The 27,526-nt window shown below is 56.7% G+C and overlaps 2 protein-coding genes across 6 annotated transcripts in view; one reads left to right on the forward strand and one right to left on the reverse strand.

Annotated features, from left to right (window-relative positions):
* PTPN1 (protein tyrosine phosphatase non-receptor type 1) overlaps positions 1–13,071 on the forward strand; it is a 63,538-nt gene extending 50,467 nt beyond the window's left edge. For both annotated transcript variants that reach the window (XM_019972575.2, XM_019972576.2), the window contains exons 5-9: positions 3,525–3,662; positions 6,742–6,951; positions 7,261–7,422; positions 7,794–8,020; positions 9,693–13,071. In XM_019972575.2, the coding sequence (XP_019828134.1) occupies positions 3,525–3,662; positions 6,742–6,951; positions 7,261–7,422; positions 7,794–8,020; positions 9,693–9,879 (924 nt within the window). In that variant the 3' untranslated portion in view covers positions 9,880–13,071. The remainder of the gene's footprint in view (positions 1–3,524; positions 3,663–6,741; positions 6,952–7,260; positions 7,423–7,793; positions 8,021–9,692) is intronic.
* Positions 13,072–14,122: 1,051 nt separating this feature from the next.
* RIPOR3 (RIPOR family member 3) overlaps positions 14,123–27,526 on the reverse strand; it is a 73,236-nt gene continuing 59,832 nt past the window's right edge. For 3 of the 4 annotated variants that reach the window (XM_070801876.1, XM_070801875.1, XM_070801877.1), the window contains 11 exons: positions 26,294–26,423; positions 24,282–24,854; positions 22,853–22,983; positions 21,935–22,058; positions 21,294–21,429; positions 20,499–20,660; positions 19,646–19,807; positions 18,979–19,181; positions 17,724–17,807; positions 15,857–15,947; positions 14,123–15,409 (listed from right to left, as the gene is read on the reverse strand). In XM_070801876.1, coding sequence (XP_070657977.1) covers positions 15,306–15,409; positions 15,857–15,947; positions 17,724–17,807; positions 18,979–19,181; positions 19,646–19,807; positions 20,499–20,660; positions 21,294–21,429; positions 21,935–22,058; positions 22,853–22,983; positions 24,282–24,854; positions 26,294–26,423 — 1,900 coding nt within the window. In that variant the 3' untranslated portion in view covers positions 14,123–15,305. The other variant, XM_070801878.1, reaches the window with a different exon arrangement.

Below are 27,526 nucleotides of genomic sequence, written 5' to 3' on the forward strand. Positions count from 1 at the left end.
TGTTTGTTTGTCACTAAAAGTTGAGGTGAAACCTCGTCACTGTTTGCACACGGTTTGCTCCAGCTGCTGTGGTCAGAGGACACCAGGAAGGGGATCCAGGTACTCAGGCCGCGTGCTCCTCAGCAGGCCCTGCCCTCCGTGGCCTCCCACCCAGGCTGAGCATAAGCAGACCACAGATCCACTGTGCCGTCCTTCCCCTTGGACTTCTGTGCTGGCCGTTGAGAGACACCTGTGTGGTTCTTACAGTGGTTACTGTGGTGGTGTGGCGCAGTCCCTGTTTCCCTCTGTAGCTCTCCTTTTTACCCTAGGGCACTTGGACATGCAGATTGGCATGGAAAGCAGTGTATGGTTTATGGTTCTTGAACCTTCCTTGGGATAAACACTTTAAATTCTGCATCTGCGTTCTCAGTTACCACCCCCATCAGAGCTGACCGGGGGAATTATAAGAAGTTGCAGTGTCTTGTTTGCTCAACTAATCTAATTATAATTTCTCCACTACAGCCTGTGGTTAAAAACCAGCTTGCAGAGTGTCTCCGTGTAATGCATGTTTGTTTTCTGGTTTCTTTCACCAAATAGTGTCCAGTGGTCCCCCTCGTATGTTTTGGCAGAACTACCCATTACCCTTTTGGGACCTGATATACTTCCTGCAAGACAGTTGTGCAAAAAATGATTGTGTGTGTTAGACCAGGTTCGTCCAAGTGGCCAAAGTTCTCATTCATTCCATGTAGACATTGCATTTAGACATGATAAGCTAGCGTGCATATGTGTGCAGGGGCCGGGAATGCAAGTTGTCTAGGCAGGGGGAATAAGCCAGGCCATGTTCACCCAGAAGCGTCGCCTGAATCTCTGTCCTGAAGTCCCCACTAGAGATGCTGTTTGATTTCAAGGGCTTTCAGCCTCGGGACCCTGAGTTGTATATCACGGGCGCTTTAGGCTTTGTCCGTCTCTCTCACACTCCACTTTTAGTTCTCTGTGTTCATCATTCTTTCAGCCAGATCACCCACCCATCAGAGGGTCACCTCAGATGACTTTGTGGATTTTTCTCAGCATGCCCTAGCTGTTTTAGAAGAACCCGAGAACTCTCACGCCGCCCTCCTGGTAGTGACAGCATCTCTAACAGGTGCCAGCACTGGCCCTGGCCTGTGGCTGTTTGCTGCCCCCTCAAGACATGCCTCCAGTTTAACTCAGTAAAGGACTGCTTTCCAACAAAATAATCCCCTTTTCCAGCCCCTGTGGATCAGCTTAATAGGGTCGTAGGAAATGGTGATCTTGTGCTGCTTCTGTTTTGTTTTATGTGTTTACAGCAAAAAACTTCTACAGGAAATGACAGCGAGCAGACTGTGGCATGTTGCTGGAGATGCCTAAGAGTTCTTTGAAGAACTCCTATTTTTAAATAAGTATTGGTTGATTGACACTCGGTGTGTGCCAAAATTCCTCAGCGATAAAGTTTCAGAGTCTTGGTCTTTATCCAGATAACAGAGATTTGTGAGGCTTTATATTCACTTTTGAAAGTGAGTGCTTGCTGTGTGGAGATGAGATTTAAAAGACTTGCCTCTCCTGCCCATGAGACATGAAAACACTGGTCTTTTCTCTGAGAGCAGCTGGCCGTTCTGCATTTCTGCTGCTTGGCTTCACTCTTGTCTGCTCACTGCCTTGGGTGCCCACTTCAGCACTCGTGGCTCTGGGCCTACCAAGGTGGTTTCTTTGTTTCTGGTGTCTCAAGGCATTACACAGATCTGATTATTCAAAGTGTAGGAATAAATGCCTCCTTTAAACATCCTCTAAAGTCTTGCTCTCACCTGCCTTGCCCACTGTGGCTAAGCATGCATTCGTGATTGTGCGATGCCACCAATGCTTCTGTGTCCTGAGTGGCAGGATCACTTCGATGCTGATAGTTGGGCTTCCCAGGTGGCGCTAGTTATGAAGAAACTGCCTGCCCGTGCAGGAGACTTAAGAGGCGCAAGTTTGATCCCTAGGTCGGGAAGATCCCTGGAGGAGGGCATGGCAGCCCACTCCAGTGTTCTTGCCTGGAGAACCCCATGGACAGAGGAGCCTGGAGGGCTACAGTCCATAGGATGTCAAAGAGTCAGACACGACTGAAGCGACTTAGCATGCACACGTGCACATCGGTGCAGGGAGATGACATGGGTGAAACTGTCCAAAACTTCCATGTCTGGGCTCTTTAGAAAACCTTACTGGCCTTCTGTTTGGGGATCATAAAGTTGGATGCTTTGGTGGCTTCACAATGTGGTGTTTCTTAATTTGTTTCCCTCCTTTTTTCTGTGGCTTTGGTTTTCATTAAAGCAGGATCAATGGGCATTTGTTGTTCTGTCTTCAGCCTCTTCAAGAGCCTCCTGGCTCCTCTGAGTCAGTGCGTGTTGAATTGTAAGTGTCTTGAACTTGTACTGTTGCCCAAAGAGCTGTTGACATGCACTGATACTTCATTTGATGGAAGTCATACTGCCTCTGAGGGCCCCTGTCTGGGGATGTGTCAGTTCTTCTGGCTTATGGACCCAGCAGCTTCTCCCCATCTACCTGCTGGTTTTGTCCAGAATAGTCATCAGCAACCAGAAATGTCTGGTGTAACAGCTTGGCTCACACAAAGCATTGGCACTGAATTTGACCCAAATTTTCCTTCTTGACCTCTAAATGAAACCCAAGTCTTTGGGAGCTTGCTTGCTTTAAGGAAAATGTTAATGAGCTATATTTAAATCAAGACTATCAAGTAGTTCCTGGGATTTTTAAACTTGAACATCAAAAGGACTTTTCTGAATTGAACCAGACCAGAATAAAAGGGTGGGATGGGGCAGGAGGTGATCCCCAGCCTTGGAGGACCCCTCTCAAGCCTTCTAGATCCTGGTTTGCATTTGATTACAGCCTTCAAGGGGCTCCCTGGTGGCTCAGCAGTAAGGAATCCGCCTGCAGTGCAGGAGCCTCAGGAGGCGTGGGTTCCATCCCTGGTCGGGAAGATCCCCTGGAGGAGGGCATGGCAACCCACTCCAGTATCCTTGCCTGGAGAATCGCATGAACAGAGGAGCTTGGTGGGCTGCAGTCATGGGGTCGCCAAAGTTTGCGGACACCACTGAAGCAAATTAGCATGCACAACCCCTCAAGCTTTTCACAGTCTAGTCTTGTTATCGTCCCCAAGGTAAGGAGTCGGCGCTGTGCCAAGGGCACCAGTCAGGTTCTTGATAATCTTTGAAATGGCTACATGAAGTCATTCCTGAGAGACTGAACCTTGTGTGCAGGCTGGCTCCTCTCCTGGGTGACAGGGAGGGGATGCAACACCTGGAGCACATCTCTGTGCGGATAACCGGGGCGGCTGGGTGTGGAGTGCATGTCCTGTCTGCCCGCCTCGCCCTGGCCCCATCTCCCCAGGAGGCAGGCAGCTTACACTGATGTCAGCTTCCAAGGTCAGAAAACCCTCGGTTTGGTGGTTACCATAAAGCTCATGGACAGTACTCCACACTCCATAGATAGACAGTCCATTGCTCACAGTAACTGGGCGCTGTTTTCTGTCCTAGTTAAAATGTGCACAGTACTGGCCACAGAAAGAAGAGAGAGAAATGGTCTTTGAAGACACAAATTTGAAATTGACATTGATCTCGGAAGACATTAAGTCCTATTACACAGTACGACAGCTGGAATTGGAGAACCTCATGGTGAGTACGACCCACGCCTGAGTGCCCGGCGCGGGCCCGTTGGTGACATCTCCTTGAGGTGTTGTTTCAGTTGCGACTTACTTAGCACCAGTGGTTTTCTGAGCTCTGAGCAAGATGCGGTTTTCACACCATGGTGAGCAGCGCCTACCTGCTTACCTGCCAGGTGACCAGCAGTGTCTGGGGGGCGGACAAGTCTTAGTACCTCCCTTTCCACAGAACGAACTCTCAGTCCCAGCTAACACCAGTTCTTAGGGGAAAGGGTAGGTTTTTACCTCAGACCAACTACAGAAGGTCTAACATGATAGCCTGGGAGTTAACACGAGCAGAGCACGCGGGCCTCTCATCCACAGTCACTAGTCGGCAGTGACAGAAGAAAGGCCCAGTTTGTGGTCAGTGTAAAGTTTCTAGATGAAGTCCTGGGCTTCTGGCGGGGGTGGCGGGGAGTTTATAACACCAGGGGCCGGCTCTCATTAAATGATGGCCTTGGGCCACCTCTTGGGTCTGCTGGAAGCAGCCCCGCTGAGGACCCGTTCACTGGGAGGCTGCAGAGCTCGCCTGCGCCCCCACCGGTGACGGAGACCACGGAGGGGAGCTCCAGGGGGCTCCCTCAGACGTGGGCACCCCAGCCTTGTGCAGTCCCACGGCCCACCTCCTCAAACTGTCGGCCCTGAGCCAAGGGCACCGTGTCTCCCCGCGTGTCAGTCTGCCCGCAGCCCGGGCTTTTGGAAGGCTTCTCGCAGCGGTCTGTGTGTGGTGTGAGCAATGCAGGCCCAGAACACACCGTGAGGGGCTCGCGGGCTCCAGCGGGGCCGAAGGAGCACGGACCCCCAGGGCTGCAGGCGGGCTGATGGGCAGGGTCTGCTCCGGCCTTGTCTTCATTCGCAGCTTAACTTTCGACTTCTGCTCTGTGGTCGCTGTGGCTCCTGGTTGGGTTCATAGTGAGAGTGAGATGGAGAGCTCCGCACAGGTGCCTGGGCGTGGAGGAGAGGTGGAAACCCTGCGGCTCCGGGGAACTGTGCCGGGCCAGGCCCCGCCCTGCTGGGCACTGCAGCTGGGGGGTGGGGGTGGGGAGTGGCGGCAGGGGGAGGGTTGGGGGGCGCACACAGGCTCCCGCGCTGACCGATGGAGGGGCTGAGACGGGCAGTTTTCAGGAGTAATCTTGGCAGAGGGTTGGAATGTGCCTGGAGGATTGTGTGGTAGACTTTTTTTTTTTAATGCTTTTAAGCACTTGCGAGCTTGGCGTTACGAATGACTTCTGATAAACTCTTGAGAAAATTTCTTTCGCTCGTTGAAGAGAATGGAATTCAACCAGAGCAGAAGAGGCTCGCGCTGTCTGGGCGTCAGAGCAGAGAGGTTTGGGGGAGATCTGTTTGCTCTAACAGAATGTGGTTTTCAAAAAAAAATCTGTTCTGAGCCTTGTGGATCTGTTCGCGCGTACGTCTGGAATGAATTCCTTGAGAAAGAAGTGGGCAGGCATGAGGGAGGGAGTAAACAGATGACCCACACCTTTTCAAGAATTTAAGGAAGGAACTTGCTTTGGGCCTGTTTTCTTATTCCATTTTTTTAAAATCTGTTTTTAAGTGCTTTTCTTACCCACCCCCCCCAAAAAAAAGGAAGACACGTTTGTTTTTTAAACCATTAAAGTATGTAAGGAGGTCGTTTTCTAGGGAGGAAGGCGTGGAGCTGTCTGCGTGGTTCTCGAAGTTATCCTGATGTGATCAGCAGATTGGTTCCAGTTCTGCAGGAAGATACCAGCATGTGTCATGGCTGGTGCGGGGTGACCCGTGTGTGTTCTCTGCGGGTGTCAGGTCCTTGCTGTTTGTTGTGGGTCCTTTCCCACGTTTCTGTCACCCTCAGGTCAGGGAGGGTGGTTGTACCGGAGGCATGAGCTCGGGGAAGAGGGCAGGGCCGAGTCGCTCCCTCGTGGCACCTGGCACCCAGGAGGCACATGGTGGACATTTGCCAAATGAGGGGAGGGGCACTGTCGGCCACCAGGTCTCTGGCCCAGTGTTTCTCTATCAGCTGTTCTGCAGGCGACCTGGGTGCCGGCGTGGCCCTTGGCTCCATGCTGCTGGTGGGATTCCTGTCTCAGGCCTTACTTGCCCCGTGACTGGCTCCCATGACTGTGGGCTCTTAGCGTGAGGGCTCTCCTCATTGAGAACCACGGTTTGACCATCGCCCCCTGGCAGCCCGCTATCTGCCCTGGGAGTGGAGTCTCAGAGGAGCAGAGCTGGAATCAGCCCCAGAGGCCGTCCTCACAGTTCCTCTGGGAGCTGATGGGGCCAAGAGGAGAAACACTCGGGGACAAGTGTCAGGGTCCACCTTCAAGGGTCCCTGCAGCAGGCTGTGAACGCGGGGTCTGGAGTCAGGCAACTCAGATTGAAACTCCTGCTCCCTACCTAGTAGGGGGGTGCCTGCCAAGCCTCAGGCTTCTAATCTGGAGCATGGGAGTAACTGGACTAGTGGGGTTGCATGCGAGAGCTCCGGGAGCCCAGGCACCCAGCGCGGGAGCACATAGACTCTCACTGTGGGGCCGGGCCAGCTGGTCTTATGACACCCCTTCCTCACTGACCGTCTGTTCAGAAGGTCACACGTGCAGCCTCCAGTCTTTGGGGACCGAGTCAGTAACCTTTTTCTGTAAAATGACAGTCCTCTGAGACGTCCCGATCGCCTCGTAAAGCCCCAAGTTCCCCAGAGCTGGTGCCCCACACCTGTGGTTACATTTCCACTCTTTGGTGTGAAACCCCGAGGCGCTGATGACAAGACTGCTGTGGGCGGTAGTGCAGCATCACTTTGACTTACAGAGAGAAGTCATTGTGACCTGGAAGACGGCAGAAGGGAGAGGGGCGTCGAGATGAGGGCTCCTGGAGGCAAAAGTGTTGCAGCTGGCAGGAGCAGCCTGGCACCTGCCTGGGTCTCGGATCTTGTCCGCTGAGTCTGTGGTCCCGAGGAGAGAATCTGGGAACAAAGACTCCTCGTGGAGGCAGGCACGTCGAAAGGCGCTTCACGCTTACTTGAAGTCAGTGCTTCTCACTCAGGTGATTCTTTGAGAGTCGTCACGTGTGTATTTCTCTTTCAGTCTCGAGAAACCCGAGAGATCTTACATTTCCACTACACCACGTGGCCTGACTTCGGAGTCCCCGAATCGCCGGCCTCGTTTCTGAACTTTCTCTTCAAAGTCCGAGAGTCGGGCTCGCTCAGCCGTGAGCACGGCCCCATCGTGGTTCACTGCAGTGCTGGCATCGGCAGGTCAGGCACCTTCTGCCTGGCTGACACCTGCCTCTTGCTGGTAAGACGGCCCTCAAGACCACAGGAAGCAGAGGGAGCATGCAGTGACCTCCAGGCTGATCTGGCCGCGGCCCTCTGTCACTGTCTGCAATCAGCCAGCTTTGGTCTTGACTTTCTAGCAGCTTCCCTCCCATCAAGGGAGCTTTACCCTAAACAGCTTCATTTGGAGCAGTGCTTTTAATTTTGATGTGGAAGCCAGAGAATCCCCTTCCCTCACACTTTTCCCGCTCACGCTCCCCTAGGACGTGTACAGTTGTGTTGTACCTGACACCCAGACCTCACTCAGCTGTGTCTCCTCTCTGGCTTTCAGATGGACAAAAGGAAAGACCCTTCTTCTGTTGATATCAAGAAAGTTTTGTTAGAAATGCGGAAATTTCGGATGGGACTGATCCAGACAGCAGACCAGCTCCGCTTCTCCTACCTGGCTGTGATCGAGGGCGCCAAGTTCATCATGGGAGACTCTTCGGTGCAGGTCAGCATTCCTTTTGCTTTAATCCGGGTGTGCTGGTTTTAAACTTTTGTCTCTAAAGGAGGCTGTTCACTGTCAAAGTTGAAATAATGTCACATGTCAGGGGAAATAGCTAGACTTCATGTTTAAGTCTGTTTAGCTAGAAAGTTGTGGAAATTGTCACCATGTTCCAGTTTCTTTGAAGTGCTCACACAGAGAGCATTAATAGGGAGAATAGACTTTATTTTCCAAAGATCTCATCTTCCAAGCACATGGCTGGAGACCCAAGAAGCTGAAAGGCCCCTCATGTAGCCCTCACCTCTCCTCACTTGAAAGGGAGCAGATTTCCTGACAAATTACCAACTGTGAAATCTTCCTCTTGCTGCTTTTTCAAGGAGCAATGGAAAGAGCTCTCCCATGAGGATCTGGAGCCCCCACCTGAGCACGTCCCCCCACCTCCCCGGCCCCCCAAGCGAGTCCTGGAGCCACACAACGGGAAGTGCAAGGAATTCTTCCCCAACCATCAGTGGGTAAAGGATGACACTGAGGAGGAGGATAAAGAAGACGGCCCCGTCCAGGAAGCAACCAGAGCCCCGTTAAATGCCCCCTGCAGCCTGGAGAGGTAAAGGAAGAGGGTCCTGGCTTACTGGAGGGGGCGGGGGCGGGCAGCCTCCTCTTGGCAACTGGTACTTCTGTGTCCTTGGGGAGACGGGCCCTGGACCAGCTCTGCGCCTCCGCCGCCGCTGGTTGGCGGAGCCTCTGGACTGAGTACAGGTTGGCAGGGAGAGGGACTGACTGCAGCGGGGTCTGGCGCCACCTGGTGGTGCCTCTCGGAACCGGGGCTCCGGCGCAACAGGTGGCCCAGTGTTGACGGCGACAGAAAACAGGAGCCGGGCTTTGGGCAGGTCCTGAAACTGATGTCCAGGCTTGACCACGTACCTTCAGCCCCCAGAACTTAACCTTTTCATGCAGCTTTGATTGTCGTTTTGCTTCCTTACAGTTTGAGAAAGATTATTGAGCACCTACTGATGCCTGTGAGAAATGAGATAATTAGACCAGGGCCCCTGCTCTGTGTTCTGGACCACCTTGTTGGGAAGGGAACAGTAGGTTGTGGTGGGGGCCCCATGGACGGGACTGATGGAGGTGCACTCTGAGGTGGTCAGCCTTAGAGAAGAGTCACCCAGCCTTGCCTGGGAGGTCAAGGAGGGCTGCCTGCAGGAGGTGGCGTTGTGCAGGAGCTCGAAGGATGGACAGGGGTCAGCCTGAGCCCGTGAAAGCAGTGCCCTCAGTGCCTGCTGTTTTAGAGGGCAGCTTAAGATTAGCGCCCACTCTGACCTCACGTTTGTCTGCACCTTGAGATTCAGCCTGCAGCAGTTCTCAGCGGGCGTGTGGAGTGCAGAGGTGTGTAGGCAGAGGTGTTCATGCTGGCATCACCTGTAATGGTGAAAAACTAGAGGTGGGTTGATTCTGTATCCAGGGAGTGTATCGGGAGGGCTTTCTCCCTGTGCTGAATGTTCTGCAGCTGTTGAAAGACGGGATCAGAGTGTATTCTTGTGGCTGGGCTTGGGAACATCATGCATGAGAGAGCAGGTTACGCATGGTGTGTGCCCCGCCAGGCCCTCCAGCTAAGCTCGCCACCCAGATCTTCCCTGGTTACTTTGCCAAATGCTGGCTTCCAGACCTGAGTCCCCACCCATGAACCTACTCCCAGGACTTTTCGTGCACCTCTGGTTCTGGGGCTCTAGAGACACTTGTCCGGTGGAGCCTCCCAGAGCAGATCCTGAGTGCGGGAGGCTGTGCCCGGCTTCCCGGGCCTCCACTGACATTCGAGGGTGGACCGGTGTGCTCCACCCGAGGGCTCATCGTGGGCCACGGGTGAGAGAGGTGCCAGCACGCGGCTTGTGTCACGTCAGTGTCACGTGTCCTGTTTCTGTATTCATGAAGACCGTGGGGAGAGGTGCCCTCCACATTCCGTGGGTGAAAGTGAGGAGCAGGGAAGCGTGGATCTGGGCGCTGAAAGCCAGAGGATGCCAGGAGACCATGGAGCGGGCCAAGACCCTGAGCGCCTGCACCGGGGGGAGCCCACATGCACCCAGGCCTCGCCCCAGACCCCTGCCCTGGCCCTACAGTCGGGCCCTGGGAAGGAGGTGGTGACAGGCAGCCTTCCGGCCAGTATCCGCGTCTTCAGGCCGTTTCCAGGGGGCTCCCCTCCCCTACAGCTCTTCCCATGGTAATAGCGTCCTTGCCATTGTTTTCCCGGGTGAGTAACCCTTCTCTGCCCCCTCACTCCTCAGCGCGAGTCAAGACACTGAAGTCAGAAGGCGGGTCGTGGGCGCAGACCCTGCGCAGGGGGAGCCGTCGCTGCCCGCAGAGGAGCGAGACCAGCCGCTGAGCCACTGGAAGCCCTTCCTGGTCAACGTGTGCGTGGCCACGGTCCTCACGGCCGGCGCGTACCTCTGCTACAGGGTCTGTTTCCACTGACGGACGTGCTGGCCGGGCCGCCTACAGAGAGCCTGGCCTTCGCCTGGCGGCGGCGCTTAGTGCAGGGGAGGCGCTGAGCCTGTCCCGGAAGAAGCAGGCCAGAGGGTTCAGAGTCTGGAACTGTGAAGGGCTAACGAGAGAGGACTGGGGATTGATGCACTGGGGTCTGGAGGCGCTGTGGTCCCAGGAGTAGAAGAGTCTAATCTCAGGGCCTTAACCTATTCAGGAGTAAGCAGAGGAAATGCCAAATACGTCTCTCTCTCTCTTTTTTCCTTTTTTTTGCTCATTTGTTTTTGAAAAAAAAAATAATAGAATTACAACACATTGTTGTTTTTAACCTTTATAAAAAGCAGCTTTTTGTTATTTCTGGGGTGGTGGGGAGAAAAGACCAGGCGCACTTAACGAAACTGTCTTGTGCCCTTAGGTGGTGTCACCAGATACAGTTTTTATTTGATTTCCCAGGGAAAGACTCCCACACGTGTACGAATGTAAATTCCTTTGGAGAAGAGGGTTGAGGGTCGGACCCTGTCTGGCTTGGGCGCAGCCCCTGCTGCGGACTTCCCCACTGGGAGAAGGAGAGCGGCGAAGGCCATCTCTAGGAATCAGAACCTGGCTTCTGCTTCTGCTCAGGGTGTCCCGCTGTGTCCCGCCGTCGGTTTCCCCATACAGCCCTCCCCTCTCGGCCGGCCTGCCCGCCCTGCCCGCCTCGCTCCATCCCCACTCAGGGTCCCCTGGGGCCAGAGGTCACCACAGGGCGGCTGCCGGCCCTCCACCCAGGCCTCGAGACCCAGACGGAGCAGGTTCCGCTCGGCCCGGAATAGGAATGCTGTCTCAGCAGAAATCCCCCCGTTGGAACGTGTTGCTGTTCAAGTTAGGGAAGAGGCCAAGGAGGAGCCTCAAATCTCCGGTCACAGAAATCACCTCCCAAGGTGATTCGTTCTTTGTTGGTTTTTCACATTTTACTTCTTTTCTAAGCAACCGTCTTTGCATCCAGCGGTTTAGCAGCATGCAAACAGTTTCTTCTTTGGAGGTGATTTTTGGGAAGGCAGAGCTCCTGTGAAAAATCAAACTCTTCGTGGGAGGTGGGGGTGGCCAGGGTGTGCGTGCGTCTGCAGCTCTGCAGTGCCGGGCTCGTCTGGAAATACTTGGTTTCTTTTCAGTTCCTGTTCAGCAGCAACATACAGCCTGACCCAGTGCCAGCCTCGTCCACCTGGCAGGCAGCCACCGTGAGTGAGGCAGCGGGCAGGGCCGCAGCTGCCCTTGAGCCGCGGGTCTGCACTGAAGCGGCCCTCCTGGGCACTTGGCCTCGGCTCCACTGTCCCCCCTTCCTCCCCCTCCCCTGCTTGGACGACCAGACCCACAGCCCGGTTCTGAGAGGGCACGGGAGGGTGCTGTGCCCGTGGCACGGGGCAGGGCAGCCTGGATGGGCAGCGGGACGAGCCTCACATGGGGGCCTTCGGTGGCTGGCACACAGTCCTTCCCTCCGCCCTCCTGGGAGACTGCCCATAGTGAGCCCCTCTCCACTCCGTATTTATTTCTACATTGTTTCCCCGAGGGCATCCACAGTGCACTAGCGTCTTCTTAAACCAGTAACAGCTTCCAGTTTTTTGATGTCAGCCTTGCACCAAGGGCTTCATCCAGAATTACAGCAGTGAACCCTCAGGTCGGGCTGGGAACGGAGGACTTTGCCGTGAGCCTCTGCATAGACCAGTGCCCAGTAGGAGGATGGCTGGGAGCTGTCGTGTCGTGATGCTGCGGGGAGCTTGAGAGGAAGTCTGCGTGTGTTCATAGAGCAAGGGGATAATGATAATGGACACTTGGCTATTTAAGACACGGTGTGAGGTTCCTTTGTCCTGGTTCCTCACCTCCCCAGTTATCTGCTCAACCTTGATCTCAGCCACCACTCCCTCTGTGTGTATTAGGATGCATGTCCCATCTTCCTGTGTCCCCATCAGATATGACGTGCTTGGAATACTTCGCGCTCTGCTGACTAGCGTGCCCCGTGTACAAGTCCAGTTTCCCTTTGCACGGTCTGATCGTTACGTGGCTGTGGTTCCTAAGACTGTTGCTGAAATAGTCGCCATTCAGCAGTGGAATGACGTTTTCGAGTAACAGATAGTTGCGTAATTCCTGGCACGACAGTCTGGTGACTTTCAAGTGAGGCCCAGCCTGTCCTGCTCCAGCTGGGTCCACTGCAGCTCAGACATTCCAAGGGGATGGGAAGCATAGTCACACCTGCACTCTGGACATGGAGAGAAGCAGGGTCCTCCCTCCCACCCACCCACCCACACACGCACCTTTGGGATCAGCCTCCACTGCGCCCAAGTTCACACTCAGCTTGAGCGGACCGTGATTTGGAACCAAGGCAACTGTCGGAAACTGCCCTTCCTGAAACATCCTGGACGACGGTCCCTTCAAGTCAGCCTGTGGCCCTCTAGGTCCGGGGGCCTTGCTGCACGAGGTGTCTGCCCCCACCTCGAACTCTGGGGACTGATGGTGCTCAGGACTCCGCCTGTGTGGGGGGAACCTATGACCTCCACATTCAGTGGCTTTTTTTACCAAGAAAAAAAAAGGCAGCTGTGGCTCATGAGCTGCTCTTTTGCCAGCATTTTCACATTTTTGCCTTTCACGTGTTAGAAGCTCTGCAAGAAGTTTCCATGGGGGAGCATCTGCGGTGTTGCCCGCAGGCCTTGGTGAGGTGCAGATGAGGCTGGGGGCCAGGCTGTAAGCGTGTGTGAGCTGGGCTTGTGCGTCTGTTCTGTTAAGTCCTGTATGTGTATGTAGTAGTTTGGGTGTGTATATACAGTAGCATTTCAAAGTGGATATACTGGTTTAACCTCCTGTCCTTGGAAAACAGATGGCTCTGCGTCCTGTCGCCCGTATGTTAGAGAAGTAGTGAGCTGCTGTGCTATATGCCTTAAGCCAACATTTACTCATCAGGTCATTATTTTTTACAATGGCCATAGAATAAACCATTTTTACAAAAATAAAAACAAAACAAAAAAGCCAGGTGTTTTGGTATAATACCTTTCCAGGTGTGTGTATATGTGGATGCATGATGGGGGCGGGGGGGCGCGTCTCAGGGTCTTCTGTGACCTCACAGAACTGTCAAACTGTACAGTTTTCCAATTTGCCATATAAATGATGGTTTGCATTTTAGTTGCAACAATAAAAATCTTTTTTTCTAAAGAACATGGATTTGGGGTGCTTCCCATTTCTTCACTTAATGGGCCTAAACCAAGCTGGGCAACTCGTGTCTCTTTCCATGCCTGCTGCTGCGAAGCAGATGCTGTCCTTCAGGAGGGGCTGCAGCTTTTCCACGTCTGAGGGTTACGACAGCCTGCTGGGGTTGTGGGTGTCTTTGGCCTGCGAGAACGTTCCCCGCCTGGTGCGTTTACTTGGAGCTTCGGGGCCTCTTCTTATTCTTATCCCTCAGTAGCGGTAACAGAACTCACCATTTCAGCGTATTAGGGCCCTTGGATAACTTGACGAGTTTATACAAGTTGTTTGAAGAGCTGCTCAGCCTGACGTGTGCCCTCGCTGGGGGACCGCCTCTCAGCCCCTTCCCGAGTCGCATTTGCCGTTGAACTGATGGAGCCGTAACAGGGAATGGGTTCATGTAGTCTGAAGTCAAACGGGACTCTCCCCTAAGGTGGTGTTTTTTCTTTTAACTTCTTATTCTGGAGTAATTTCAGATTTGCGGAATGTTGAGGAAATAGTACAGAGAGTTCCCTTACGTCCTTTAAGGTTTTACGGTTGTTTCAAAGCTGGCTGCTGAGTAAGCTGCGGGTGCTGTGGCCTCCCAGTGAGAGCGTGGAGCCTAGCAGGGCAGACAGCCTGTGGTCACGGGGCCCCCGCGCGCCCAGCAAGGACAGTGGGGACCGTCACCGTCGTCTCAGGTACAAACAAAGGCAGCTGAGCTTTCCTGAGAAGGTGGGATGCCAGTGTGAAAAACAAATTTGTAACCTTGAGCAGAAATTAGACAGGGCCCAGGGCCCAAGAAGGATGGCTTCCTGGTGTCCAAGGAGAGAGGACTCAGGGTGCCTGGGGAGACTCCAAGGGGCGCCCTGCCCCACCACCACCCTCCGCTGCCGCCGCGTGTATGGGAGCAGCCACTTCACAGAAAGTCACGTTGGAAAGGGCCCTGGGGAATGGGGTGGGGGGTGAGGGTGGCTTCTTCCTTCAGGATATTTGAGAAAACCACCACTGCCTTCCTCGTGTCTCAGGTAGAGTGAAACACCAATAAAAAGTTATTTTTATTGAAATTTCAGAAAACAACATATCGGCAAGGCAATAAATACTGAATTAAACCAAAGAGCACAAAATATATACATGAAATGCAAATGAGCATGTTTAAATTATAGAGCTTTCCAATTCCACTGTGGATTCCACATCCAGAACCCAGGGTGCCTCTGTATTAACCCAGAAACATCCCAGGACACTCTGGGGTTTTCTTAAGACTTAAATAGGAAACTAGTTTTTTTCCTTTAAATGTGATGTTCATTGAAATCTTTCTTCAGACCAGCGCGTGGCCTCTGCAGCAGTGTATTTAACAAGCCCTGAGTGGACTTGCTTCAGACCCCATTGTGATTGGTGCTTCATTGCGCTCGGTCGTCACACTTGTGCGACCCCATGGACGGCAGCCCGCCAGGCTCCTCTGTCCATGGAATTCTCCAGGCAAGAACACTGGAGTCGGGTTGCCATCTCCTCCTCCCGGGGATGTTCCCGACCCAGGGATCAAACCCCGAGTCTCCCGCAGTGCAGGCAGATTCATTACCAGTGAGCCATCGGGGAAGCCCCTCTGTTCTGACTGGTGAAGGTCAAGGCAAAGGACACTCAGACTTCTCGGCGGAGGCCACGTCCTTGTTTACTCGTGTCGTAGAACCACAGATCAAGGTCCGTGGTTGGCAGGCCGCCGCCCGGCTCCACGGGCATCTGGGCTGTGTGTCTGGCTGAAGTGAACAGTGGACACCCTGGCTGGGCCCTCCCGCATGCCCCACGACCCACACCGCCTTCTTAGCAGGGTCAGCCAGCCCACTCGCCGCCTCAGTCCCGGGCTTGAGGGAACCAGATGGCGCCGAGCTAGCTGCCCTGCTGACTCCCAGCCTCAGCCTCCCCATAGCAGGACCAGCCGGCACTGACCGGCTCTGCAACCTGCGGAAAGTCAGGCAGATGCTCAAAGCCAAAGGCGGACCGGAGTGCAGCCCTCAAAGTGCCGTGCTTGCTCTGCCCCGGGACGGAAGTCCCACGTATGCCCCGGGGCTTCGTAACTGCCTGGACGGTCAGGAAGCAGCTCGGCCAGTTGATGCTTTTTGGGGGGCGCTCAGCCTGCCCCCCCGCCGCACCCTCCCAAAACCCTCCCTGTGTTGGGGCCAGGCTACAGCACAGACAGGGACGCCGGATGTGAGCCCATCAGCTGAGACTTCTTAAAAGATTGTGATTTCAACATCTGCCTCCTGGCCAAAGGCCGCATCTCTCTGTTCTGAGCAGAGTCTGTCCATCTTCTCAAAAGCCAAGCGACCTTTCTCTCCTGAAATATCAAGGTTGTCTGTCAGGGGACTGTCCCCCCACCTCGCTCTCATCTACTCTGGTGAGCCATGGTGGCCTCAGTGCTTCCAGACATCCGGGCCTCCGGGGCCACTGGAGCCCGAGGGCCTGGCTCACGTGGACCCTATGACCCGCCCCTGTGTCCAGCACGGTCTGCCAAACCTTAGTCCCACCTTACATCTGGCCTTTGTCCCCACGGATCATAAACGGGGCAGGTTGAGACGTTAACAGAGCGCCTCTTGCCTCCTCAACCGTGAAGGAAACCTGCCCCCGCCAGGCACGGTGAAGTGGGTCGCTGGCGGTGCCCGTGCTGTGTGCGGGTTTGCGTCTCTGGGGAGCTGACCGTGGCCTCCCCAGCACAACCTCTCCATGGACCCCGGCACCCCCCAGCCCCTGCCCGCAGTCGGGAGTACGGGACGCTGGACCTCACCAAATGACAGCGTGGTTTCCCGGGCGGCTGCACGCACGGCCTCCACATCAGACTGGCACAGGCTGGCGATCTGATCGATGCTTTCCACGCCCTGTTCGAGGTTGGGGGAAAGCAGACCCCTCAGGGGACATTTTAAGGAACAAGTGTCCGCTTTCATAAACCCCTGCACGACCAGCCCTAGCATGGCTTCTGCGACCTCAGCCCCTTCCTTCTCTGAAGGCTTCCATGCTTCTCATGAGGCCTCGGGTTCACTGAAGTGCCCTTGGCAAACATCATCTTTTCCACCCTGACGCCTTCTGAAAGGCCCATGTTGGAATAAGACCTGCTTTCTTCTGAACCTTTCTACCTCCTCTGCCTCGCCCAACCCCACCCTCCAGGTCAGACCAGGAGAGGAGTGACCAGTGTCCTGGTCCAGGCACGGCTGCCCACCCGCTGACCTCCTGGCCACTCCCTGGTTATTTGATCATAACCAGATGGACCTCATAGAATTTCCTGTTGGTTCCTTCCAGAAATAATTTAGACTGTTCGGAGCATTTTTCATCTAGCAAAATGGCAATGAGTTTTTTAAAATAAGAGTTACAAATAGTAAAACCAGCACCCCCTCGTATCTGTATCTTTGCGCAAATGAGTGTAAAGTGGTGTGTTGTCTCAAGAGTCTCAAAAGCATTTAGGGGCTTCCCTGGTGGTTCACTGGATAAGAATCCACCTGTCAATGCAGAGGACCTGGGTTCAATTCCTGGTCCGGGAGGATCCCACATGCTGCGGAGCAGCTCACCCCGTGGGCCACGGCCACTGAGCCAGCATGCTGCGACAGCCGAAGCCTGTGCGCCTAGAGCCTTTGCTGCACGAGAGGAGAAGCCCACGCTCTGCAACAAAGAGGAGCCCGCACTTGTCACAACTAGAGAAAGCCCGGGCACAGCCACAGAGACCCAGGGCAACCAAACATATGCTATTGTTTTTTATTTATATTTTGTGGCCCTGCGATAACACTGAGCGCTAAGTCTAACGTAAGGAAGTAATTCAGAACTCCATATAAATTTTAAAACTTTATGCACAGAGAGGGATAACTGGGGGAATTCCCTGTGGGTCGGTGGTCAGGGCTCCACACTTCCACTTAAGGGGGCACTGGTTCGAAACCTCGTTGGGGAACTAAGATCCCATGTGCCTCGAGGTGTGACCAAAAAAAAGGATGAGTAACTTGCATTTCTGCGTTTGACACTTTTTTCGTTTATTTTTGGCTGTTCTGGCTCTTCGTTGCCGCACAGGCTTTTCTCCGGTTGCGACGAGCCGGGGCCGCTCTGGCTGTGGTGCTGGGTCTCTCGCTGCAATGACTTGCTGCGGAGTCTGGGCTCTGGAGCACGTGGACGTCTGCAGACGTGGCACGTGGGCTCGCTGGTGGGAGTCCAGGGCTCTAGAGCACAGCCTCGATAGTTACGGCGCACAGAATTGCTTGCTTCGAGGTATGTGGGATCTTCCCGGACCAGGGATCAAACCCCATGTCTCCTGCATTAGCAGGTGGATTCTTTGCTCCTGAGCCACCAGAGAAGCTCTCCGCTGTTTTTCTACAAAACTGAGGTTATTCAACCATATAATCCAAGAGCACAGAAGTGAGTCTCTTGGGGCTACCTGCTTGCTCACACAGAGCCAGAGCGGACGTGCCCCAGGCCACTGCTGAGGGGCCTCTGCCCACAGGGCTGCTGGCAGAGCTGAGGCTGTTTCTCTACAGCCAGCTCTTTCCGGTGCTTTTCCACTGCAGTGATTTTTTTTTGTGTGTGTGTCCCAGTGGAATCATTTTGAAATGCACTAACTTCAGCATTAATCACAACCAGGATTCTCTCCATCACCAGCAAGGGCAGCTTAGACTCACCCGGAGATGTCTTAGCGCCACGCACGCAGCTTGCTGGAGTTTTGCATCCTTTTCGGTCAGGGCGTTGGTGTAGAAGAGCAAGGCCTAGGAAATGAGGTGGCTGTGAACGGGGGGCTGGTGAGAGCATAACCCTTGGTACCACCCACCGCCCGCCTTCCAGTATGCTCACAGCCTGTGTACACAGCATGGAGTTGGAGGCTGTGGTACTCAGTTCATCTGCAAGCACTGGTCTTAGGACTTCCCTGGGGGTCCAGTGGCTACGACTCCACTCACAATGCGGGGAGCCTGGGTTCCATCCCCCATCAGGGAACTGGATGCCACATGCCACAGCTAAGACCCAGTGCAGCCAAATACATATTTTTTTGAAAACTCATCTAATGTTTACAAAATGCATTCTGAAACTACCATCTAGATAAAATGCGACATCAGAGAGACCCGCTGTCCACGGGGGACAGCAGAAGAACTGAACACAGGGAGCTTTGGTGAGGCCACCGGAAGGAAAAGCATCTCATCACTCCTTCCGGTCATAGCTCTGACCCCGCCCCATCGGTCACATGACCATGGCCATGTCCATCCAGCTGGAAAATAAGCTGGTGCTTCCTTTGCAGTATTGCTTTAGGGGCTCATAGGAAGCAGGGGGGATGGGGGATGTGCCTGGCACTTGGGTGCGCCCAAAACTACGGTAAGTATTGCCCAGTATTGTCCTTCTCCGACCCTGGTGGGCTGGTCCCCTAAATCTAGAATAGTCACAGGGCCAGGAACCTAAAAGGCGGAGGGGTCCCGTCTCTTGGTTTTTCTAGTGAACCAAACAACGAGCCAGCCAGCCACATTTGTTAGTCGAAAGTAAAGGAGGGCAACTGTCAGAATTCTGAAGAAGGAACACCCTACACGCAGGTGACATCTCAGAGACCGAATAGACAACGTGGCTGTAGAAACACTGAGCTGAGTGAGCTGGTACGCATGGGACACGCAGTCATGACAGCTTGGCAACCCCGGCCCCGCCCCCGGGACTGGGGCCGCCCGTGATGAGGATGGCCACGCATGAGACTGTGGTCATGTCGGGACCATGGCAACCCCGGCCCCGCCCCCGGGACTGGGGCCGCCCGTGGTGAGGATGGCCACGGATGAGACTGTGGTCTTGTCGGGACCATCTCACCAACGCAGCACCCCCATCACCCGCCTTGCGCTTCTCCGAGATGAAGCCCACCTGCCCCCGGCTCACAGGCCCACAGAGGCCGCCGGCAGCCCCACGCACCTTTTCCCGAAAGCTCTTGTTTCTGGCTGCGCCAGCCAGGCGGGCGCTGGCTGCTCTGCAGGCCCGGGGGGGTCCATCCAGCTGGAGCAGCGCCCAGGCCCTCAGCGTCTGTGGCAAGGGCTGGAGCTGGCCCAGCCGCTTCCCCTGCAGCTTCCTGACTGTCCTGGTCTGGGCCCTGCACTGCAGCTCCTCCGCGAGCATTACTGGAAGAGACAGAAGGGGGCAGCTGGGGTCCCCTCTGACTGCGGCCGGTCCAGGAAGCTGCAGGCTGAACATCAGCTATGGAGGAGCAAATCCCAAGACGGGTCCACCGAGGCCCCGCCCAAACCAGTCCCGAAGGGGCCTCCTGGAATCTCCAGGAAGGCGTTCTAGCTAGGGGTCAAATACACCCTGAAGATGAATCAACGCCAGTCCCTATTTCAGGGACTCGGGCCAGCCCAGCACACCCTCCTGTCCACTTGCGACCTCTGCTGTGCTTCATACAACCTCCTGCCCTTGGAGCTCATTTCTATGTGGAGTCAACAGGCAATGTAATTAAATCTAGTTCTCAAAAGAACAGCTGGAGGGGAAAGGCATTCTGAAAAACGGGCTTCGCAGAGCTGAGACAGAGGGCTCCGCGATGGGCTGTCCCCAACACGGGGCGCCGGCCCGCCGCCCCAGCCCCTACCTTCCTTGGTGAGCTGGGCGAAGTGCTTCTCCAGGTCAGAGACGCTCTGCCTCCGCAGGTAGCTGTGAAACTGGAACCAGGTGATGGTCTGTTCCTCAGGGAGCCCGGCTCCAGGCAGCAGCCCACCGCAGCTGACCACCTGCTCCAGGAGCCTGTGACAGGCTGGTGACACAGAGGGTGAGGGGGAGACGGGGGTCTCAACCCCTGGGCGACACCCCGGGAGCCCAGCCGGGTCGGTCTGGAGGCTCCGTGACGGCTGTGCACGGGATCTCTGGGGCACCCCCCATTCCCACGAGGACACACTCCAGCTGAGGCCCCTCAGTCTGAATCCCAGCGGCAGGGCGGGTGGTTAGAACTGCTTGAGGTCCAGAGCCACTGCCCGGAGTACGCGTGCCACCCTTCAGTGGTCAACACAAAGGTGCCACAGCTCTACGTTCCAGGGAAGAGTCCAGCCAAGATTCATGATGCTGCTGTCGAGCAGATAGGGTCCTGCCTACCTTCCCCGGGGGCCCTTCTCTAAGGTTCTGGTGGAAGCTATGCAATCAACCGGTCCCCAGAAGCACCAGCCCACGGACAGACGCAGGCCGCTCCCGGGGTTCACTGGCTCCGCCCTCCTCCCCTGGGAAGAGGAGGTGCTTTGTGGTCAAGTGAGCGACACCTCCCTTCGATGCCGCGGGGGCATCTGCAGCAGAGGCGGGCACGGAAGGGGCAAGAGGGAGGCCTGTGGTAGTGATGCTCCAGACCCTGGGGCTCCACACAGCGTTGCCCAGGGAGCATGGGGAGGGGAGGGGCTACCTATCTCTAGGGGCTCCACACAGCGTTGCCCAGGGAGCATGGGGAGGGGAGGGGCTACCTGTCTCTAGCTGTCCCGGGTATTTCCCCCTGACTCTGTGCAGGAACGTCTTCTTGAGCTGGTCCAGCAGCGCCGTCCCCGGGCAGGACAGGGTGGCACCGGGCCCCGTGCAGCCCCTCCAGAGCTTCAGGCAGCCCTTCCTCCGCGTGGCCTGTGGGAGGACTGAAAGGCTGGGCTCAGAGAGCCGCCCGGCATGGGGGGAAGAGTGAGCAACGAGGAGGCCCGGGGGTCCCTGCCCCTGGGACCCAAGGGCTTGGGGAGGGGGGCGCGGCCTGGCCTAAGGCAGGCCCCTTCCCCACCCGCAGGCGTCACCTGCAGAGACGAGCAGCTTTGGCCCTGAGCCTCATCTGGTAACCGCCTGCCGGCCCCACGACACCCCCGGGACTGCTGCTCCCAGTCTCCCCTGACGGACAAGGGCAGGTCCCACGGGGCTGGGGTCCCTGCCCCTGTTGGGCAGCATGCCGTGTGTGCCTTGAATGTGTGCTGGGGATTCCTTCATTGACACCTACCCGGGGGCCTCCCCATTATACAGATGGGGAAGCTGAGGCTCGGAGCAGCTACTCGTTTGCTCAGAGCAGTGACCCTCGTCCAGGGTCACCCGGCTGACCGAGGCTAGCTGGCCTCCCTTCCCGCCCCCACGGTGTGGGTCTGGTCCCAGCCCAGACACTCCCCACTCGCGTCCCCTAGGTGCCATTGACTGACAAGTGTCGGGAAGGGAGAGGAGCCCCCCACCCCCCACGGGCTTTCATCCTCATCACTTCCTGCCATTCACACGGCCGGACAGCAGGTACTTACTCTCCTCAATGGACATTGCTTTGCTGACCTTCTCAAAGTCAAGCACGGAAAGCGTCTCCAGAACCTGCTTCTGCTGCGCAGCTTCTTCCAGAAGCCACTCCTGGACCATCCTCGACAGGTTAGGGGAGCCCAGTTTCTGGGAAGCAGCCCACGGTGTGCCAGGTTAGCCCAGAACATGCCCTCTGAGGTCAGCTACCATGCCCGTGACCCCCACCCGCCCTTTCCCCATCTGCCTCTTCCCCGTCCCTCCTATCCCCACGGTAGCGCCCTGTCGTCTGGGGATTCCTCCTCGCCAGAGCAGCTGAGAGGACAGGATGCAGGCTGGAGCTGCCAGGAGCCTGCCAGAGCATGAGGCCAACCAGCACAGGCAAGCAGAGCCAAGAGAGGGTGAGACCCAATCGTGATGTTGTTTGCAACCCTGGATCCAGCTGGACCTGAAGCCCACCTCTGGGCCTTTCAAGTCTGTGAACCAAATCATTTCCTTCTGAACCAGTTTGGATTGGAGCTCCAGCATCTGCCACCTAAAGAGTCACCACCACTGCCTTCGGTTTATGGCCTGGGCTGCCTGAGGACCACAGGACTATTTACCCCTCCCATCTTGAATCTTCCACCCCGCCCCGCCCCCCCAGGTCCTCGCCCACCTGCAGCAGCGCTGTGCAGACCTGGAGATGAACCGTGAGCAGCACGTCGAGCTCTGGGGCACCAGCCGTGAGCTCCCTGGACGGCGCTTTCAGCGGCGGTGTTGGAGGTGGGCTCTTGTCCTTTCTGAGTGGAAGTGAGAACTGGGTGACTGGTCCGTTAGCATTCAGCTGCCTCCGAGGACAGAGGAAACCCTCCCTCCCTGGAGAGCTCTGATCACGGGGGCCGACTCCAGGTCCCAGGAAGATGAAGGTAAACTGGGGAGAAAACTAAGAAACGGAGACGCGGCAAATGGGAGTGACAGCTCTCACAAAGCAGGGCTGGGAAGGCCGCCCCGCCCCGCCCACTTTCCGGGGCGTGCAGAAGCCTGGGGCTCAGATGAATCCCTAGCTCTGGGACTCTGGATGAGTCTGCCTCCCAGAGCCTCAGTTTACTCGTCCGGAAAGTGGGGGCAGGAACCCCAAGCTTGGGCCACCGGGGGATTGAGTAAGACACCAGCGCACCCGGCACCGTGTCTGCTCCATGACGGGCTGAGCCCGAGCCCTGAGGGGGTGGACGTGGCACCCCCTCCCCGGGGGGTCCCGAGAGGTGGGGAGAAATGTAACCCATTCGTGTACTTCTGTGCTGCTGAGCTGTGGGTGCCTGCCATGCTCGTGGGGGCGGGGCTGCGAGATTGCTCCGCAGAGGTCTGAGGTTCTACTGCGTGTGCCGGCGTCGTTTTATAAGATTTAAAAAGAAAGCCCACTGCTCAGAGCAGACGCTCAAGGCTAGCTGAGTGATCCTTGTTTGCTCCGCTGGTCACATGCCAGGCAGGGCCAGGGCCATAATAAAGAAACCAACACAGAGTCGGGGCTGAGGGGCCGGCAGGCCGCTGGGCCCGAGGCTGGACTCCAGGTCAGTGCTGGGAGGGGCGCACTCACCGCAGGCCCTGGGAGCCCCCAAACAGGGCCAGCTCGTGGGGGGCGATGTGGGCGTTGAGGAAGGAGAAGCTCTCCAGGATGCACTCCATCAGGCTCTCAGTGGATGCGTGCTCCCGGCGAGCTCTGCGGGGCTGCGGGCAGACGGACGGACTGACGGCCAGACCTCAGGGGCGCCCGGGCCGGGGGGCATGTCCCCAGGGCCCTCCCCAAGGGGCCCTGCCACCCGGGGTGTGGGGCCTGAGGCGGACCGTTAACGTTTCCAAGAAAAACCAGAAACCTCGACTTTGTGGGGAGCCGCCCAGTTTTCAACTATCGACAACTAATTATAAATTATTTTGTTAAGACAGCGTGGGTCAGGCCCAACAACCCGGGCCAAAGGCCACCAGCCTCTGGATTGCAGATGTCTCCTCTCCCAGGGAAGCGTGGAAGGGGAGGACTTTGGAGGCAGCCCTTGCCTGCGGGACGGGAAGGGTCAAGTCATCAAAGCCTCGCAGGGGCCGCTCCCCTGTGGCTGAGTCCCACAGAGTGCACGGGGCTGGCTCAGACCCCACGAGTCAGAACTGGGCTCCTGAAGGTTGACCCAGGGAGAACATCTTGAGCAACAAGATAAGAATAAGGCTGCTTGCAGATGTTTCCTTGCTTGATGGGGAAAAAACATGTGCACATGTATGTATGCACACACGCACAGGCGCACACACACACACGGCCCCGTTATTCACAGCAATTACGGCGCATAAAGTCACCGTGACCCCTGGGATTTGAAACTGAACCAGTCTGCTTGCACGGGAAATGCAGAGGCCATGAGCCTCGGGTCAACGCTTTTTATCTGCCCGTCAGCACAGAACCTTGTTGTCTGTGTCTGTGTGTGCGCGCGTGTGCTCAGTCGTGTTTGACTCTGTGACCCCAAGGGCTGTGGCCTGCCAGATTCCTCTGTCCATGGAATTTTCCAGGCAAGAATACTCGTGTGGGCTGCCGTTTCCTTCTCCAGGGAATCCTCCCAATCCAGGGATGGAACCCGCGTCTCTTGTGTCTCCTGTGCTGGCAGGCAGATCCTTTCCCACGGTGCCCCCTGGGGTGCCTGTGTCTGCTTAAAGGCGTCTCACTTAATAGACACACCGCTGACTTAACACCGAGCTCAAAGCCTGCTCAGCAAAGGCTGATCACTGACTTAACACCGAGCTCAAAGGCTGCTCAGCCAAGGCTGAACAAGACTTATCCAGCACACAGACTTCCTCCACAAGGTGCATCAGCAACACTGACCAGCATCTCAGCCCAGCCCTCGGGGGCTGTTTCAAACAGCAAAGTCACCAAACCTAAGTACTGTGTGGGCCAAAAGTTTATTTCAGTTTTTCCCTAACATGCCAGGCTCCCTGTCCCACTGCCAGTCAGGGCACCATCAGGGCGTGCCCCCCGCAGAGAGCCCACATACCTTCAGCCGGTCCCTGAAGGCAAGGATCTGGTACTCCAGCTCCCGGAGCTGCGGCGGGGCAGGGTCCACAGACCTCAGTAGGTCCAGCACCTCCTGCAGAGGCCTCTCGAGGGGCAGCCCAGGCCCACTTGCCGTGTCCTTGGGGTCTCCTTCGTTGGGGCCTCCCTGGCTCCCTGGGAGCACGTCGTCGTGGAAGGGGGAGCCCCGTGACAGGTCGGGGGTTCCCACCCCCAAGTCTCTCCAGCCCGGCTGCTCCACGAACGAACCCTCCGCCAGGTGCAGCATGTCCGGCAGGAGGCCCAGGGGCGGGGGTTCCTCTTGGGCCTCCTCTTCGATGGAGGTATTGGGGCCCATGGCCGAGGGTAGGAAGCCCACGTCTGAAGTGGATGCCGATGTGCTGGTCTCCGTGTCTCGGGGGTCCTCGGAGCTGAAGGAGTCCATCTCGGGCAGCTCCTGACTGCGGCTCCGCAGGCCGGGGCCCCGAAGGTCGCCGTCGGACAGGCAGCTGAGGACAGAGGGGGCCCTCGGCCTGTCCAGCAGCAAGGCCTGCTGTGCCCGCGGCTGCAGGACAGACTGGAGACAGACAGACAGACAGGCCGGCCAGCCTCAGCAGCTGCCCTGGGGATCAGAGTCAGACCCCCGAGGGTGGCCCCAGACGTCTGCTCTGTATACCCACAGCCGCAGGATGACCGGGGTCCGCCAAGGCGCCTAGCACCCGGAAGCGCCGGTGACAGCCAGGCCCCCCGTATCCCGCTCACTCACTCCTTTCCAGCCCCAGCTCCCTAGTCAGCTCGAAGTGAACCCTCACCACACCTCCCTGAGGGTGGCACATTTCTGCCCCCGGAGAAGCAAGGTGCGCGCGAGGAAGGATGGACGTGCGGGCATTTTAATCCAGGCCAGCATACACGAACTCTGACCCCCTCTGCTGTGCCCTCCCCCTCATCAACCAGACCAATGGCTGACGTTCCTACAGCACCACCTGTAACTGCCAGGCATTCCAGAGAGCATTCCTCATTTACAAAGTCACTTATTTAACCCTCACAAAGCCCCGAAGGGGCAGAGCTGTTAGTTTCATTTCTCTGATACAGAAACAGAAGTTCAGAGAGGTTGAGTGACTTGCTCAAGGTCACACGGCAGATGAAAGGCAGAGATAGACAGAATTTGGAGCCCAGGCCACCTGGCTTCAGAGTCCATGCTCTTGACCGTAAATGACTTTGTAAGCAAAGTACGCTGGGACCACCCCGGCTGGACAACCAGTTTCCTTTAAATGCACAAGCTGCCTGGCTCATCTAAAGCTGCCTTCCCCACCTAAGGTCCAGAGGAGGGCGACAGGGTGGTCCCGCTCCGCATGCCTGGACCCTCCCTGGGCATCGACACACACAGGGTGACGTGTGTACCAGGTCGTTTACTGCCCGCTTGTTGGTAACAGCAAAAACTGAGCCTCAGTATCTTGTTAAGTGCAGTTTTTAGCCAAGTACGAGATGCTGCATGGCGCCAACATGACAGAGAAGGTCTCCAGGGCGTCACCAGGGCAAGGGCTGCTGAGGGACACAGGCTAGAGAGGCTGCATCTGCTCCCAGATGGCCCAGAGCCTCTCTGGAGGACCACGGAGGAAGCTGAGAAGAGTAGGGGCGCTAAGGAGGGGACCCAGGCCCCTGGAGGTCACAGGAAAGAGGTATCTATCTCACCACAAACGAAGTCAATCTATTACCTACTGGAAACACGTTCCAAGTGCGAAACAAACGAGCCCAAGGCTGTGGCCGGGGTGGCAGAACCATCTGGAGAACCCCACCCAGTCAAGGCCAGAACCAAGTCCAGAGGCCGCAGAACAGAGGGCAGGCAGTGAAAAAGAAAAGGTACCCCAAAACACCCCCAAACAAGGAAGGCTGAGCCCAAAGCTCGCTGCAGCTGGAGGTGCACGTGCTGACCATGTGCTGACCCCTGGGGAGTCACACCCCCCACCCCCAATCCCAGCCCGCCCACCACATCCCCACCCAGGGAGGCTCACTCACCAGGTAGTATCTCTCCCGGAAGCTGGGGGTGTTTGGGGGTGTCCAGTTGTACAAGGAGCCCTTCCTGCTGCCTATGGAGAACTTGCCCGGGGGGCTGGGTGACACCAGGAAGCTCTCGGTATCAAATGGGCTGGAGGAGAGCAGAGGCCAGGGTGTCATCGACGGCCGGAGGACATCGGACCACAGACAGGACCAGGGGACTTGAGACAGAGGCTCGGTGTGGGGGGGGCGTGGACAGGCACAGTGGAGGGACTCCAGGTCCCCCCTCTGAAGCCTCCCAGAAACGTCTCAGATATCCATTGCCCCGAGGGTCCTTAGCCAAATGGGGAGGGGCAGCGATTGGCCCCTTTGGAGGGGCCGATGAATGACCCCCCTTTGGAGGCCCTTTGAGAAGCTCAGCAGAGCAGCAGCAGACACTCAGAGCTGCCATCTTCTGCGTAAACCACATCACAGCCCCCCACAGGTTCCTCCCGGGTCAGGGGGCTCCCGTCACAGTCCCGGGGGAAGATACAGACCTGCGGGGGAAGCACGAGAAGCGACGCTCCAGCCAGGCCCTTGCCTGTCCTTGGAGCTGCCAGGGCTGGGTCAGCCCTCCCTGCCTCGTGGACACCGGCTTGCCTGTCTGCACGCTGGCCCTGCTCACAGCGTCTAGAGCCCAGCTCAGCCACGAGGGCCCACAGCCCAGGGGCCCTGCCTGGATGCCTGTCCTGCCCGCCCAGGGCACTTAGGGGCCAGCCGGACGCCTGGGTCCTTGGACCTTCCCGACCTGGGGTTGCAGGGCGCTGCAGGGCCACCCCCTGCCCTGACCACTTGAGCGGTGTGCTCACCCCCACTAGACAAATGCAGGCACTGAAGCGGGGGTGTCATTCCTCCAAGTCCACCCAGTTCACCCCCAGGGAGAAAAGACAGACTGGCCCCAACTGGTCAGAACGGGCACCAGAGTAGAGGAAGCGTGTGTCTGCCCCTTTGCTCCTGCAGCACCTGCTCTGGGGAGTCAGGAGAAGGGAATTTCCTCGAAACACAAGGTTTCATTTGGTGATTAAAAAAAAAAGATCTCTGCTACCAAAAACTAAAACCTGTGGAAACCACCAGGATGGGATGCTCAGTGGAAAGCCCCACACTAGGCCGGGGTGCTTCCCACGAGCGTCCCCCATCCGTGGCGGTGGCCCAGGGGGACCGCAGGGTGACCGCTCACCCCTGTGCCTGGTGGGCGCTGGGGTCAGCAGGTAAGGA

The sequence above is a fragment of the Bos indicus genome, chromosome 13, assembly GCF_029378745.1.
Source record: "Bos indicus isolate NIAB-ARS_2022 breed Sahiwal x Tharparkar chromosome 13, NIAB-ARS_B.indTharparkar_mat_pri_1.0, whole genome shotgun sequence".
NCBI lineage: Eukaryota > Metazoa > Chordata > Mammalia > Artiodactyla > Bovidae > Bos > Bos indicus.